A 16,899-nucleotide genomic window follows, 5' to 3' on the forward strand; every position below is an offset into this window, starting at 1 on the left:
ATCATAAATAATGCCGACATAAGTTTTACGTATTGCGTAATCGGTGTGGGCGTGGCTCCCACAGTGAACCGCTCGGGTCGTCTGCTGACAACAAACACGCGCGGTAGGAGGAGCGAGGGGGGGGGACGTAGCAGCCGAGTGACAGCGGACACAGTTAAGCAGTTACAACGACAGAGTCAAATTAAAGACCGTGGCGGTCTGAAGACAAGTTTTAAGGTTTTCTCAGTTATAGAGAGAATATATATCGCTCAGCGACGTCAAGCTGTCTGACTGAAGGGTGTCCGGTTTCCTCAGTCTGAGGGTTTGCGATGCCCTCTGACTTTATCTCTCTTTTCAGCGGGGACCTCGACCTGACTTCTCCCAGATCATTGTACTCAAAAGGTAAAAATAACAGCTCTATATTGTATGTATATACTGTATGTTGTTTTCTTTGTCGCTCTCGTAATTGTTTTGATGTAAATTTGTTGGTAACTCACCACCTACCTGGCCGTAGCTCTCCATGTGTGGTGGTGTTCAGCCCCCTCACTGCCATTCATCTCTAAACCACCCCTGTGTCACATGCTCGCTGATAATAGTTTGGAGTTTTTCTACATAGCTAGATGCCCATGGTATTCTTCAGCCTTGACTCCTTAGGTTGTGTTTCCTGGAGCAAGTGAGCAAGTTATTTATTTTTTTGTTTTCTCTTTTTCTTTCTTTTTTTTTCTCCTCGGCAGCTGCATGCACACCGGTCAGACCAGTTTACTTCCCCCCTGCCAGCTGAAAAGCAGTGCTGTCTATTTTCTGTGGGTTGTTTGAAAAGACCATCAGTTCCTCCCTCCCTAACCCCCCCCCCCCCCACGAGGCACCACACTGTCCATGAGAGCGGCGCTAGCGTGCCCATCAATATATATATATATATATATATATAAAAACTATACCATCGTGGGTGTGGGAGCCTCAGGCAACTCTTAGGTAGAATAAATGAACTGAACTGAACTCAGGAGACCAGTGATAGTCTGAAGAAGAATTTTTGCATAAAAGGTTGATAATTTGAAAAAGTTTACCCATTAAATAATTTCCACTCAGACACTTATATGGAAATATGCTCATTTGCATCATACAAGCAGTTGGAAAAAGTGGAAAAAGTATGTCTCCAAAACTGTTTGCACTTTTTTAGTTTACATATCTATCTTTTTAGCCAACAATAGAAAAGTCCAACCGGTGCTGGACTTGTCAGTAACATTATGAAAATCAATATCAATATTTGAGGGTAGCCAATAATCAGATAATGATTATTATAACATAAATATAGTTTAAGTGACCCCTTCATATGGCTTTCAAAAATTTGCGACCACGTTACTGTGTGTACCAAGCAAGATGGCAGTGGAAAATTTTACTTAACTACGTTGCTTCAGCATTACCGCAAACATATCTTTGACAGTTATATTTCTTGTTATTCATTGGGTGATATATCTGCACTAACCAGATATGTGTCGGCCAGCCAATTTTCAATGAGGTCAGGACTTGGGAGAAGTTGTATGCAACCACTGTAGGCAGCTGTTGTAATCCAAGAAATAGCATAATAGGCTCAGGCTGTGTTCAGAATGGCGCGAGCACTGTATGACAAAACCCAGAGCCCTAGTTCATTTTAATGTCTCCACTGTGCCAGTGAAGAGAGCTCCAACAATTTAGTTGAATCTGGCTGTGCCATTGCCACACTGTAACGCGCCATCATCCAACAATGCACCATTTGCCTTCTTTGAATTCTACAGTCTACTTTACATTGGTCAAGAGGTGATAACTTCCTTATGATATTACAAATCACTGCAGTATATTGGATTTTCTTAGTTTATACTGTCTTCGTGGTACCTGAAGCAAGCTGACCAAAAGCTGCAAAGTGTTTTCATTCTGCCCATCCCATAACGTGCCTTTGTGCTTAAGATTAAACTGTTAATTGAAGCTCTCATTTAACTTTGGATAAATCATCAAATTTTGGTGTGTTTACTAAACTCAACAGCAACTGATCTTTCCATTTACAATGTCCCAGTCTGTTTTTGGACAATTCACCTGACCTATATTTCTTCAACAGCAGCATGACACTGTACACGCATGTTTCCTATCAAGATGGTTCTCTCATGATAAGAAAAGCCCCAATTATACCTCCATTAAAAAAAGTGAAAATAAGAAAAAATAAAGAACATGGGTGTTAATTAAAGATCAGCCAGAGCCCATTGATGTATTATAAACAAAAACAAGATGTTATTTGCAGTAGATTTTATATATTTATTATTTATTTTCCTTGTAATTTTTAGCCCACAACATGAAAAACAAATATTAAGCTTAAATATGTTTTTTTAATATAAAAATCTAACTTTAGTGAGATAAAGAAAAAAAAAGAAAGAAGATATTTATCTTTCTGAGGTCATAATTAGCTCACCATATTATTAATTGATGTAGTCTGTGTTTCTTTTGACTCTTATGAACTCCTCTGATAGACTTTCATCATTTTCTTGTGCAGCAGCTGAAATTCCTTTGAGATCCAAACTATCTGTAACTTATTCTTTAGCCTACCTTGTTTGCTTACTAATCACACTATTGTGTATTTTGGTCAGCATAGTTGACTCGGGTGTGTGTGAGCGGTAAAGTTAGTTTTGAATGTTGCCGACAAGGCCAGATCATGAGGAGGATCACATATTTTTGGAACGCGAGTAGCCCAGGGAATACCAAGGAAAAACAACACACTGTAACAATGGCACTCAGGATAGGAATACCAGTCACATTACCTTTCTGTGGCTGGTAAAGGACTGTGGGTTAATGGATGTCATAAAACGTCTTCCCACCAGTTTCACATCAAAGGTGAAGAATGTTATGGCCTTCCCATAAGTTCTATTAAACCTGGTGCTCAACATAGTTTAAAATTTTTTTTTATTGACCCACCAAAGCCTGGTCAATCTTTAACTATCTAGCTGCTCTGTGTGTAAACCTGGGCTTAAATAGCACTCTATTAATATTGACTGCTGTGTTAAGCAAACTGAGCGGCATGCGCTTAAAATACTTGATTGCCTTGAAAGCTTGTTGATATCTGATGATGAAAGAAAAAATACTGTAGAGGGAAAAGATCTGAAAAAAAGGAACATTGTATTGTGAGTTCTTAAATGTGCTGTTCTATATCATGAACAAATGAGTAGGTGGACTCTGAACCCAAATCTATATTGGGAGCACAAAATAAAGATACTGTTTTTAATGTTGACATAATCAACTGATGATTCAGTAGTCTTGTAAGGTTGGGGTCATGTAATAAGGTAGAGACTGTGTTTTGCTGTCATCTGGAACATTCTTTACTGCGTCTTCATCTGTTTAACATCAACCCCAACCTGTTCTGCATATTTCCGACAGTCAGTTTAGCTGGGGTGGTTTTGCTTGGGTTAGTTTCCAAGTGTCACAAAGGAAGCAGCAGTGTGATTGTGCTTGACAATGACATCTCTTTATTTCCACTTTTGAAATCATACTGAGAAGAACCGATATTTTGACATACTATAATGATAATGACTGTCTGTTATATCTGCAGAGCTGTGAACGCTGTGGATAACACATGACATTTGCATAATGCACGCTCAGCCAGCCAACTCAGGATGAGACACCAATATGAGCCCCATAAAAATGGGTCAAAAAGTCTGATACTATCTTTCTGAGGACAGTGAATCTAGATCTAGGTAGTAGTACCTCACTTCTCATGCTGTACCTAGGCTTTGTCAAGTCTACAATTCCTCAGTATTGTGCATTGTTCAAACTCTCTTGTTCCTGCTAGCCCTTCTGGAGGTATGAAACCTCGGCCGAGAAAGAGATGCATGTGTCGAACTTTACAATTGTTTTTAGGAACTCAGAAGTTTTACCTGCATTTTGACTGAAGTGAAAAGGCTGGGAATTTCTTGTAATGTTATTGACATTTGCATGAAGCTACATACCTGACTTCTTGACTCATCTATAGAAGGGCTGGATAAAAGAGTGGGCTGATGAGAAAGAGGCAGAACAAGTTAGAGAAACAAAATTCAGCTTTGCTAATTGTTTCAGTCTGGATATATGCAACATTAAGCAGAAAAATAACCAGACCCACTCAGCAGATTCTTGCTACTTTTCAGACAGGGATCTGACCTTTTTGGCTTGTCTTTCTTTCTACCTCTGCAGGTCTCCTTTCTACCTCTGCATGTCTCCTTTGTAATATCAATTTAAATATCACACGGTGATGCAACAGTATATTTCTGAATTAATTACCAAAAATATTGACAGCATTACCTTTACGTGCCCTCTTCCAATGTATAATTATGTAATATTGATTTAAGACTTCTTAATCAAATGCTGCACTAAGTTGTTTATGTACTAGTGACTCCATACATATTCAAGTTAAAGAGAAATGTTTTTATTATTATATTATTATAAAGCCTAAATGCTGGTACTGGATGTATATTTCTTGTACTGTATATTCACTATTAAGGTTAACTGTTGCTGAACTCATTCAGAGTGTCCTATAAAACAAATGATGTAGTGATGCAAATTACTCACACCTCTAAATATGGTGTGAGTTTACTTCCTTACCGTCTTTTAAATCCCTTTGATTAATCATTAACACTAACCAAACTTCAGTAAAACCCCTAATGAGGGTCAGGTCAAAATATCACCTCCTCTGGTATTTACTGCACACTTGTGACTTTGTTTTGGCCGCGGCAAATCAATGTATGAGTGGTTTAACCTGTTGAAGCCATGCTGAAGGGTTCTCTTTGTGTGTGTGTGTGTGTGTGTCTGTGTGTGTGTGTGTCATTTTTGGTTTGAAAGCATCGGTGTGAGGACATGTTGGTTGGTCCTCACAAGTTGAACGGGCTTTTAGAGGGTTACGACTTGGTTTTAGCGTTAGGGTCAGAGTTAGGTTTAGGTTAGGTTAAGGATAGGGAATGAGTCTCCTCAGAGCTAATGTAAGATAAGAGAGTGTGCGTGTGTGTGTGTGTGTGCGCGCGTGAGTGTTGAAGTCTTGAGCAATTATGTACATTTGAAAATCGCTAAGATTTGTCAATTTTTTGTCATACCAAGGAAAGCCACTCATTTGTTGTTTTTCTCCTTTTTACACTCCTGAGAAAATATTTGTGCTTTGTATGCAATGATCTGGACCTGTGCAAAAATGAGAAAAATATATTCAAAAAATCTTAGTGAAATATCTTGAAAACACTGTCAAATATCAAAATATCAAAAAAAACATCAGTAAAATATCCAAAAAATAAGAGTAAAGTATTTCACGAAAACTACTAAAATATCAGAAAAAATACTGAAAAATATTTGTAAATTTGGTGATATTATTGTACCATATATTGTGTGTCAACATTTGAAGGTGTTGTGTGTTTTGCCAGAACACACATAACATCCTTGGACCATGATAGGTATATGTTTTTGAAAGTGCAGTTTTGGAAGTACCATATAAATCACTTTTATAGCCTTTATGATCAGCAATGACGTGATCAGCAAACTCATTAAACCTCTAAAATGTTACAAGTATGTTGTGCATGTTCTTTTTGTGAGAAGAGTCACAGACCTTTGTCTCCTTGGCAGTTTATGTGGAACAGGGTATCACTTACTACCGAAGTGAACAAAGTGGAACAATATATTGTGTATATTCCAGTCAATGTTTGCAGTAGCATTTTATTCTGTTTTATATGTTAAGTTGGATTTCTGCCTCTCCAACAAACTGTTTCAGTGATTCTTCTGTAGTGTCCCCTACATAAAGATTCATTTAACCAACAGTAATTGATTGAAAAGTTCAGCATAGCATTTCTGTTAATTGATATGTAGACAATGTTGTGTTCACAGGCCAAATTTCGAGAGAGAAAGATTCATTTTCAGATTTATTAGCTGTAGTGTTGTTACTGTCTCTCCCTAGTCTAAAGGAAGAAGAGTGCAGGAGGCCATGATGCTTAATGCTTTTGTTTCCAGTCATCTTGTGGAGGATTTCTCACACTCGTCTGTGAAAAGCCCAAAGCACCTGTGAGATCTAACATCCACCCCTTGTGTTTCTCTCCAGGGCAAGATGATTCTGAACTAAGACATTAAATATTAAGTGTGGTGAATCTTGGCTGGCGGGAGTCTTTCCATTGGCAGATGAGAAGTAGCAGTTAAGGTGTCACCAGCTCATAACTACTGCTGTACACACTGTGTTACGCTCCCCTGGCAGGATTTCACCTGGCTCAAAATGAGAGAAAGACAGTATTGAAACCATGACCTATTGAATCTTAATTTATTCAAACATATTTTGTAATGGAAACGATCAAACAAGGTCCCAAGAGGATGTGTGAGGCCCAGTCTGTCTCTGTTCTGTGTTTAAATAATAATGAAATGAGGTCTGTTTACAATATAGTTAAACAACAAATAATACAAGAACATTTGTGGACCATTAGACAAGAATAAAGATGTTTATTTTACGGTTGTACATGTAGACGGTACACCACAAACCAGATTGCCAGCTTCACATAATCCAATATACCAGCCTTACAATACACACTCCCCTCTGTGAAGCTTATTATATTCAGTTCTTGCTGAAACTTTGCCAAAGAGCTGTTGATTCAAGTCTTTGTTCATTTTGGGGGCTGAATGTTGTGGTTGTGCATTGTTAGATTGTGAAATACTAAAATAAGCTTCAAATTGCAACTAGTTGACCTTTTTAGTCTGTACTCTGACTCTCCTCTCTCTCATCGTCCCTCTCCTTCTGCAGCAGTTGTTTTGTATTCTGTGTGCAGACCTGACAAATTCACTGCATCTTCTTGGTAATGGACACCTGTAATTAGCACATCCATCATCCTGCCATGGTGTATTTTCATCTACCACAACCTTGGAGTGATTTTGCTGTTGCTATTAAGAGTTGGCAGTGATGCATTTAATACAGTGCTCTTGAAATAGGATTTATAATTATTACCAGTGTGGTTACAGATGCGAACAGCGGACGTCCAGGTGGTTTTGTGTCTACTGCACTGGGTGTCTACACACATGGACGTGTTCACACTTTTGTTGGCACGTGTGTTTAGGGTTTAGGCTGTGTATGACCCCACTGCTGGCCTTTGCACCTACACCAATACAGAAACTATAAATTGGACTGAAGAGTGCAGACTTCCTCTGTGTAGAGAAGGTCTTCAATGGCTGACTGTTCCTAGCACCAGACACCCAACCTTTGACCTTAGTCTGGCTGTCATTCTAAGGTGAAATCCTTTAGTGGAGTTGATCAGAGGACACTCACTATCATCTCTGATCACATGGTGCGTCATAATTATCACAGCAGAAAGTTTTTATATTTTGGCACCAAGATGGAGAACGTAAACTGGAAGAAAGTGACATATTTTTACTGTTCTGTATTTTAAAAAAAATTTCAGGGTATTTTTGCTTTCATTGGACATTGGACAGATTAGAAGTAACAGGAAAGAGAGGTGGGGGAGCATGCAACAAAGGTCTCGGCGTTGCCTATATATTTGTACTCTTTGACTATAGAGCTGCATGGTATTTATGACACATCGTGTTGCTGTCAGTGTTGGTGTTCCTACTTTTTTCCCAGGTCACATTTTTTTGAAAATTTATTTGGGACCTACAGTTTGGAAAGCTTATCCATGGGTCTGTTTGGGATTGGGTCCAAAAATGTTGGTGTTGTAAAGACCTCTACATGTCCGTTCACTTCCACTACCCCACATAGAGTAGTAAAAATGTCACTAGGTCACAACCATATCATATGATAAGCCCTCAGTTTTCCTCTGCCTGCCATGGATGTTTTGAGACACAGTATACCTACAGTCACTTAATGATTTCAAAAACATGATCTAGATTTATGTTGCCCTTTTAAGGAAGCAAGGTTTCCTTATAGAGGCTCATACAGAGTAGTATGAGTAAAGTATTTTGTGACCTTCAGAAATGCTGAATACTTTTGGCATGACGTGGTAAAACAATTCATCCTAGAACCTAACGGTTGTGGTATCTCCATATCCTGTGTTTTAATTTCTTTTTTCTGAGTCATCTGCTGCTTCCTTGGCAGACTGGCTGGGCTGGAATGAACAAAAGCACTGGACTGATTACAGGACTGTTGTCTTGGACTGCATTCGCTAGGTGTACCTAATAAACTGGCAATTGAGTGTATGTTGGGTAAGGATTAATAATGACAGTTGATTAAAAGTTTGTTTTCATTTTAAAATCAAATCCAACTCTTTCAAACTAGGTTAATATCTACCTAAAAGAGAGCGTGACAGCTAGTCACCATGCTACTAACTGAATGTTTTTTTACATGAAACCTTTAAAACACTCACGAGACGCTTTAGGTCTGTCTAATGTCACTTTAATGTATTCTTATTCTTTATTTTCTTTATTTTTATTAATTTCCAAGTTTTATGAATTTCTTTAGATATTCTTTAGATATTATGTCATATAAATATATATAATGTCAGTATTATTTTTGTCATGGCTGGCCTCCTTCTTGCCACTCCTTCCTGTGTTTTCTTCCTGTCTAAGTTTGGCAAAGAGGGAGTTTTTTTATGTGCTGAGTTAAGTAAGACGTCATCAACTGAAATGACAGTCTTCATCTCTCAATGTCTGAGCAAGCCACAACCTGCACGAAAAGAAATATCATTACAGCTTTTCTGTCTCCATGCTACAGCCTGATTTCATTTACTCAGTGTGTATCCTGATATAAATCCTGTTTTAGCATGTAAGACAGAGGAATGAGCATGGTGTTTACATTAAAGTATTATTTTGGAGTGAAATTTTACCCTAAGAATCAGCAGAGATCATGTGCACATCTATAAACAAGTGACTCTAAAATCATTTTTATTTTCAGTAAAACCATCTGACCAAGGCCTGAACAACTTTATTCACTTTTGCGGTTGTGGTGTTTGCTGAATGCTGAAACCTTTTTTCCCCAGTCAGCTGTGATTTTGCTTAATTAGACTTTACACCAAATCTTCTTAAGGAATTAATAGCTGAAGGTGTAGGCTTAGTCTGAATAACAAATTGTCATAAATCTGGAAAATGGCAAGCCATAAAACTTAGGAAATGAGGGCAGAAAGACTGTACAGTGTGCTTAAGCTCTAAAGGAGAAGGTTGTGGTTCTGCCAGGCCTAAGGAGACCTGCTGATCCCTTTTTGTTTGAGGCAGTGATTGTTATGAAATGGCTTCTCAAATTACAAAATTTTGGCATTAGGTTTCTAGTCTTACATTCTTACGCTCCACTGTTCTATTGTGAATTTCTGAGTGCCTCAAGACTCAAACACATCTTCCCAGTGTATGCTAAATGTTGACCCAGTGCCAGCTATTTTATCTGTTTATTCCCACTTTCTTATCAGTAGAGTCAACAGCTTCCATCAGAAGTTAGTCCACAGTTTTCCAAAATTAGACCTCTTTCATGCTACAAGCTGTTTTTAAATCATGTCCACTGTGATTGTGGATGGACTGTGTAAACAAAGAGTGTATGAGTCTTCATCTGCATCGTGTACTCAAAAGATTTTGTTTTCAAAACAACAGTGAGGCATCTTGTGTGGAAAAATATTCTCATTCGCTTTCGGGGGGAGAGGTAGATGAAAAGACTGATATCACTCTTATGTTTGTAGAGTAAATATAAAGCTACAGTGAGCTGCTGGTTAGCTTAGCACAAAGATGGAAGACAGCCAGCCAAGAAATAGAATTGGAAATAATAAATAAATAAACAATAATAAAAACACATACACATGGGTTTAATACAGATTAAACACACAAACTCATTAGTGGGTGGATTTTATTATCTCTGGATTGCAGGGCCAGGCTAGCTGCCTCCCTGTTTCCAGTCGTAATGCTAAGCTAAGCTAACAGTCTGCTGTACATAACTGTGATATCAATCTTCTTAACTCTTGGAGGAAGAATGAATAGAATGGATATTTCCCAAAATGTTGAACTATTCCTTGAACCGGCTATGTCCTGTCCTTTATTTTGTAACATCTGTCTTTTTTCTGCCATTTGGTGTGCAATTTATTTGAAGTGTTACGCATAAAACAGTATAATGTTCTAATTTACTTTTTTATTTTGACAATACCAGAAGATGTCTTGTTATATTTTTGATGTATGAAGTACCGTATAGTGGTGTCTTGTACTCCCTTGTGGGTTGGGCCGATGGAGACTAACTGTTTGGCATACTCTAAGTAGCTTATAATTTCGATTTTGCCGATTCCTTCCCTGGCTCAGTCTAAATGCAGTTAGCCTGGCAGCTTGGTGACATCACACTGCCAGTCAGTATGTGCGTGTGACATTACCAAAGGCTCTTCCTGTTGCCACAGCACGGTTTTCCTGTGAGCAGGACAGATATGTTGGCACACCAGATATTTTTTTGAACAGTTGTATTATAGGCTACTGTAGGTTCTGTCTTTGTGGTCTCCTGTGATTCACAGGAAAACATTTCTCATCACCAGTTAGGCCTGACTTCATTGGAAGTATTGTGCAGAAGTTTGATAAATGATGGTATATATTTCTGTGTGTAAGCATGACATCTTTTGGTGAGTGCAGATCTGTGTGAGCTTGTAGGCCTTTGTGTTTTCCTCTGTAAATAGTTTGAATTCCACTGCTTTCTGAAGTCATGCTGTCATGTTAAGCTCAGTGTCTGGTTTATCTTCCGCTGAAAAACACAGATGTAGACAGATATGTTGCAGAGCATTATTCATAGCCAGAATTTAACAATGTTGTATACAAGCCCAAATAACACAGAGTAACGCTGACTCTGTTGAACTGCTGTGAGGATATTAAATACGACTAACTACGACTAACCCACTTTGTTTTCAACCTTGACATGGAGCTGGTTGGTTTGGCCCTCACAGGAGCCTCAGGGGGCTGTTTTGTCAAGTCAGGATGGTGGTGGGTGTTTGTTGAAAGCAAGTCATGTAAACTCATGCCTGGAGGTTGTTCCTGGTCACTTCAGGATTAGCTGGACTGAAAGAGCTACATGCCACAAACCCTGAGCCTGGTGTGACACAAATGAGTTAGCCCGTTCTAAAGCCATACTCACTTTCATTTTATATAATGAAAGTCTTTTGTAGAAACAATATGTGCCTTTTTCTATAATCCCGTTGCAACATCTGAACTTTTAGATTAGTGGGATTGCAGGAAGTTGTTTACATTTCTAACAACTTCTCTTTGTCACAACTACTCTTTTTATTTGGGACTGACCTAAAAGCTGCAGCCATAAATTCTTCATTACAAATATATAATAATAATGAGATATAAAATGATATTGTGATTATTGTTTGATTCACCTTTTTAAGTATTTTTGTAAGATTATCTCCGGCCTGAGCAGCCTACACTGTTTGACTGACAGTATGGGATACTGGCTTACAGTCAATCTGATATCATGCAAGATCATTTAAGTCTGAAAACTAAATTGTTTTTTAAGAGAGTATCATAATATACACTTGTGAGCATTCTCACTTTCTAACTAAAAATTCTTCTCCTCTCCATCTTCGGACCTGTTTTCTCCAGAGTTTCCGGCTCTTGCAGTTAAACAGTCAAACGTGTGGTGGTGATACAGTATGCTGCTGTAGCTCTGACTGAAACTCAACAGGTAAAAGAGCAGCACAATAACTGTGATTTCACACATCTTCTCCACTGTAGTGTGGCAATTCTTATGTTTCTCCATCAGCTGAAAAATTTGTTAAATACAGTGATGTTGTTATGACACTTCCTCAGTGCAATTATAATATGTGCAATCATAATGGCTGTTGTTGTTCAGAAGACACTAACCTTTTCTTTCACCATGTTTGAGTCATCATGTCTGATGAAATTGTATTGTCGTATGGTCATGACAGGCTCTGCAGTCATAAAGGAAAGTTATCTGACCTGTATTCTATAAGTAATTGTGAATGTGAGAGAAAAAAAAATCAAGGCCTTTAAAGCTTTTGAAAATAGACATAAATTGACGCGGGTCATTGGGTGCTCTTTAGCCTTGAGGTTAAAGAATGGTGTTGGTTGAACTTCATGATCAATTTTGAGCCTGTAGTTTGTGTTGCTGTTGAACTGCATTGTGTAATATTTAGTGAACCTTAACCTAATTAACCCTAATATGAATAATGACGTATGTAGATGTAATGGGATGGTATTTTGGAGATGTTAGTGGTTTCAGTTCATACAGTATATTCACACGAGAACATTTTCAGAAAGGAAGTTTTAGTAACATAGATGTGATGATCAAGCTTGATAAGTCAGAAAACCTAAATGCATAAAAGTTACATCACAATATTGCAGTATTTAAAATTCCATGTAATATCTACCACGTATCATAATATATTTATATTTGAGGGTTGAAAAAAGATAATTATATATCAGCCAGTATTATTTTTTAACATGGGAACATAACATAAACAATCCTTTATGATAAGGGTCCCTTAAATGTGATAATTTGTGAATAGTGACCATAGCAGGACATTTTGCATTTGGATAATAAACTTGTCAATACTCTGACAATTTATCATCTGGGCTCTAATAATGATATTGACACTATGTGAATATTTTGCATATCTTGTGTCCCTCTTGTTTGGCAAAAGCACTAACATTAATTAATGTGTGACCTAAATGTGAATGAATTATAACTTAATTATCCATATCCATCCACGTGTTGAGTAATTTATCAGTTACAATCAGTAAAAACTAAGTAATTTATCAACTGCAACTACAAAAAATTATTTTTGTGGCTTGATTATTTATTAATATTGAGTTAAGTTGTGTTATATCACACACTAATTCTTGCATTAGAATAATGAATACATTAAATATGCATTAATTAAGCATGAATGGTATACTCATATTATAAAGAGTATTATTTTAGGTTTTAATGTTATCCCTTTGTAGTGGTTGGGGACAAATAAGATAATATGTGATGACATTTTACAGAGATTCAGATTAAGATTTTTGCCACAGTGTTGTAAGGTTGTTGATGTAATTTCCTGCATTGTTAATTCTCAGTTCTTCATTTGAGTGTAGATAATGCTGTTTTATTTTCTAATTTTCTCCACATTATCTCATGAAGGACGCAAACGCTTAAAAGACTTGCCCCCTGATCTGTGTTGCTATGGAGTCCCTGGCAGCCTTCATGTAGGCTTGGCTGTAAACATTTCAGGGTTGTTGTACATGGGTTGCTGCAGGTGCCAGCCTTTTCACTGTTTTTTTTCCTTCTATGCTTGGATTAATCTCCAAATGTACTAACAAGGTAAGCCTAATCTTATCTCCCCTATCACTTTTTGTTCACCAATTTCAATAAATCCACCTTGTGTATTTCTGTTGCCTGACTTTTTCAACATAAGTAGGTTATTCTATTGCTTCATTTTTTGCTTGACAGGATTCCACATGACAATACCTCTAACCTGCTGGGCAAGTTGAAGTACAGAAAAGGGTCTGGGAGCACAGTAAACAAGACAGGGAGAGGGAGGGAGGTAGGTGGAGTGGAGGAGGGGGACAGAAGGGGAGTTAAATCAGTCACTCAGCCAAAAAACCAGTGCCACGCCCCAGGTGCCAGGGCTAGTAAGAGCAAGCAGCAGGAATGTGAGGGAAATGAATGGGAGTGTAAGTCCTGCCATTCACATGGTGAGTGCTTTCTTTTTTCACCTTTAGCCTGCACTACTTACCATATAAACATATCACAAGGTATGGTGAGGGTCTAAAGAGCAAAAGTATTTAACTGTTGGCTCCAAAAGTATCTAACTTTGTACAAAACTTCTGACGTGAAACATGGATTTTAAATGTATGTGGTTTGTTACTTATCCTTCTGTTTACATTGGACGTGAGTGGGAACTAAATTTGTGAAACAGTTAATGAGGGTGGCCACTTTTCAGTTGACTTTATATTTTTATCAAAATTGTATTAATAGCAAGAGTAGACCTAATCAAAACTAACCACATGAGCATGTTCTCTGTCAGTGTGAATATTTTTGGTCAAGCTTTAATCTGTTATTATGCTGATCACAGACGGACAGAAAATGAAAGGTTTTCCTCGGTGGTCAGTGGTCTGCAACAACATGACTGCAGTCTTAAGTTAAAATCAAAACATCACGTGGTGTGTGAGTCAGTATGGTTTATTTCACAGCTAACGAGGCTGATCTTTTTTTTTTTTTTTTTTTTTAATGTTCTCCTGAGTGAAAGGGACAGTGTTTTGTCACGTGTAAATAAAGAATACCACTCTGTCTGCTTATGAGGAAACAAATATGCAGCAAAATAAGAATTTTTTCAGTTTTTAAAAACGTCAAGGGACTGTGGAAACACTTTGAACAGGCCAGCCAGTGATTCGAGACCACTGCTCTGAGAGAAGAGTACATATTTTCTGTCTGTGCGGTTGGCAATCTGTTTACTGGAAGGGCTGCTCAGTCAGAGCACATGTTGCTGCATGTGCAGTCAGTCAGTGAGCCCCAAGGAGACTGTAGAGTTAAAGTGTAAATGCAGGGGCAGAGAAAGTGTTTTTGTGGAGGTGGTGGAGGGCGTTTGTGTGCATATGCATGCATGTGTGTCTGTGATTTTGTTTGGAGAACTTTGCAAATAACCAGCAAAACCACACTAGAATCCTGTGTGTATGTGTGGTTCAGTGTGAGTTATATGAGTTTGCTGAGCCCAGATTTAAGCTCCCTTTCTGGGAACCAGCATTCCCTGCTCTTCTAAAGCGAGCTGTAAGAGACTGGAGGGCTTTGGGAATGAAGAGGCATGGGCTGGTTTCAGTATGTCCCAGGTTTGTCTATTGTACACAGCGAGTGGTAACAATGGGAGGGTTAAGTATCTGATATACACACCGAACCCTGGGACTCAGCTGCAAGTAATTAAAGCTGGCAGTTGGCAGAGAAGAGAGTCAGGCGACTGTAATGGCCGCTCTAAGTTCATACCATAATATTTGGATGATGAATCAGGCTGCTAGTAAAAGTGTTGTCATGCTGTTGACCCAAGGCTTTCTCCCCTCACCATGTCCTGTTGGCCCTGAGGGAGGCACAGAAAAGAGAGAAAAAGGCTTTGTACAACCCTGCTGCCTGTTTGTAATGAGATCTGCTGTTTATATGGTATGCTACAGCTTTTGCTTTGACCTCATTAGTTTCGTCATTTTGTACTTTTTTTTCCATCTAGTTTGTTCCTCCTAAAGGTGTATTCAGAGCGCTGGGTTACCATGTTAGCTTTAATGAAATGGATCATGAGAGAGGACATCTACAGGCAGTGGATGTTAAGTTTGATATAATTTTACTGCACTCTCCAAGATATCGTAGTAATCTATAAAGAGGAAGCTTGGGTATTAGCCTTCCAGCTCCTTGTTTAAGGAAGGTATTCTAAGGTAAAAATGTTCGTCACATTTTCCAGGAGTACTAAAAGATGTCTTGTTTTGTCTCAGAAACTCAGAAATACTGAAATTATAAACATTTAAAACAATGAAAACCAGCAAATCCTCACAATGGAGAAGCTGGAACCAGAGAAATTGTGGGAAAAAATTAAACACCTAATCCAGTATCAAAATAGTTGCCAATTAATTTTCAGTTAATCAACCAATTTTTACAGCTCTAGTCACAAGCCTTAAAGGGGAACTCCACCAGTTTTACACATCAAAGTCAGTTAACAGATCTTGGGAAGTGCTACTGCACAAATGAATAAAGTTATATGCAAAGCCTTCTGTGGCTCCAGAGGGAGCTGCATGAAAGCTGATGAACTGCCTGAAGTGATGTCACTTGAGTCTGTGTTGGTTGGGGCTGAAGACTTTTGTTTGAAAATGAAAAAAAATGGACGTGTGGCGTTAGACAGAGGTGAACTTACCAGACTCTGTAGCCTGCTCATCATCTTCTTCTTGAGATGGGTCACTACATTAGTCTCTACTCTCATAACACTTCCAAAACTCTGATTGAACTGTTGGTGGTTGTGCTGCATTGTGGGTAATGTAGGTGACCAGTTTTGACAAGGATGAAGAATGTGTGGAATACAAAGGATGATATCTCTGGCTCTGCTCCATCGATTTTGATCCTTTTATTTTTTTATTCTCCATCAGTTCAAAATCGATGACCTACTTTTTTAAGACTGTGGCACAGCAGAAGGTTATTGTCATTTTAAACAATGAAGATGGATCTTTTGAATGAAGTTTAATAGTCCTGATAAAAATCATGATCGTAAACAAGGTCACTTCACATTTATTCCCACTCTGATGTCACTTTTTTGATTCTTCTTGGTTTTCAGTCTATCAACAAGCTAACCATGCGTCAAGCTTTTGTTTCTCTAAATCAATGCCACCATCTTGGTTAGAACAGGCCATAGTGTTGCATGATTCTTGCATATATGCATGTTTATGTATGTATATGAGTTGGACAGCAAAACAGAGGTGGAAACCCTTTTGGCATCTGAACTAAGTCCAGAATCACCATGCATTGTTCCCATAGACAAAGATCTGTCACATTTGCTGAGTGTTTCCTTGCCAACCGGGTTGCAGCCATGTTCTTACAATTGTGTAAGAGTTGTGATTGTCGTACAATAATGTGTAACACCGCGATTACAACATAAACATGAAATTGAATCACAGAAATCGTTTTTTCTAAAGAAAATGTGACGCAAAGTAAGAAGGAATGATGTACATATGCATTTGAATCATGAATCACATTTCACTACAGAAAACTGTTGAATTCTTGTCAATATGTCAACTTATTATCCCCCCTCCTCTTTCAATAGAATCAGTGTATGACCTTCTTCCCAGAGAGCTGCAGTTGCCTTCCTCCAGTCAGCAGAACCCAAAAGCCATGAGTCAAAAGAGCGGTGGAGAGGCAGGGCCTCCCCCTTCAGCTTCTCTAGCATCAGGTAGGATCCTATTCCTCTTATCCTTATTTCTCCTCTGCGAGCAAGACCGATCATGCCCCACCCCAAAAAACAAACCTATGTAACAGTCTGTACCTGT

General features: G+C 38.3%; 1 protein-coding gene across 4 annotated transcripts in view; it reads left to right on the forward strand.

Moving 5' to 3' along the window:
• The first annotated feature begins 118 nt into the window (after positions 1-118).
• Positions 119-16,899, forward strand: part of nfat5b (nuclear factor of activated T cells 5b) — a 35,361-nt gene continuing 18,580 nt past the window's right edge. Inside the window, exons 1-2 of one of the 4 annotated variants that reach the window (XM_056392445.1) lie at positions 119-381; positions 16,677-16,802. In XM_056392445.1, the coding sequence (XP_056248420.1) occupies positions 309-381; positions 16,677-16,802 (199 nt within the window). In that variant the 5' untranslated portion in view covers positions 119-308. Of the gene's footprint in view, positions 382-11,507; positions 11,570-13,512; positions 13,585-16,676; positions 16,803-16,899 lie in introns of those variants that run through there. The other 3 variants (XM_056392578.1, XM_056392532.1, XM_056392624.1) reach the window with 3 other exon arrangements.

The sequence above is a fragment of the Seriola aureovittata genome, chromosome 1 (assembly GCF_021018895.1).
Source record: "Seriola aureovittata isolate HTS-2021-v1 ecotype China chromosome 1, ASM2101889v1, whole genome shotgun sequence".
Lineage (NCBI taxonomy): Eukaryota > Metazoa > Chordata > Actinopteri > Carangiformes > Carangidae > Seriola > Seriola aureovittata.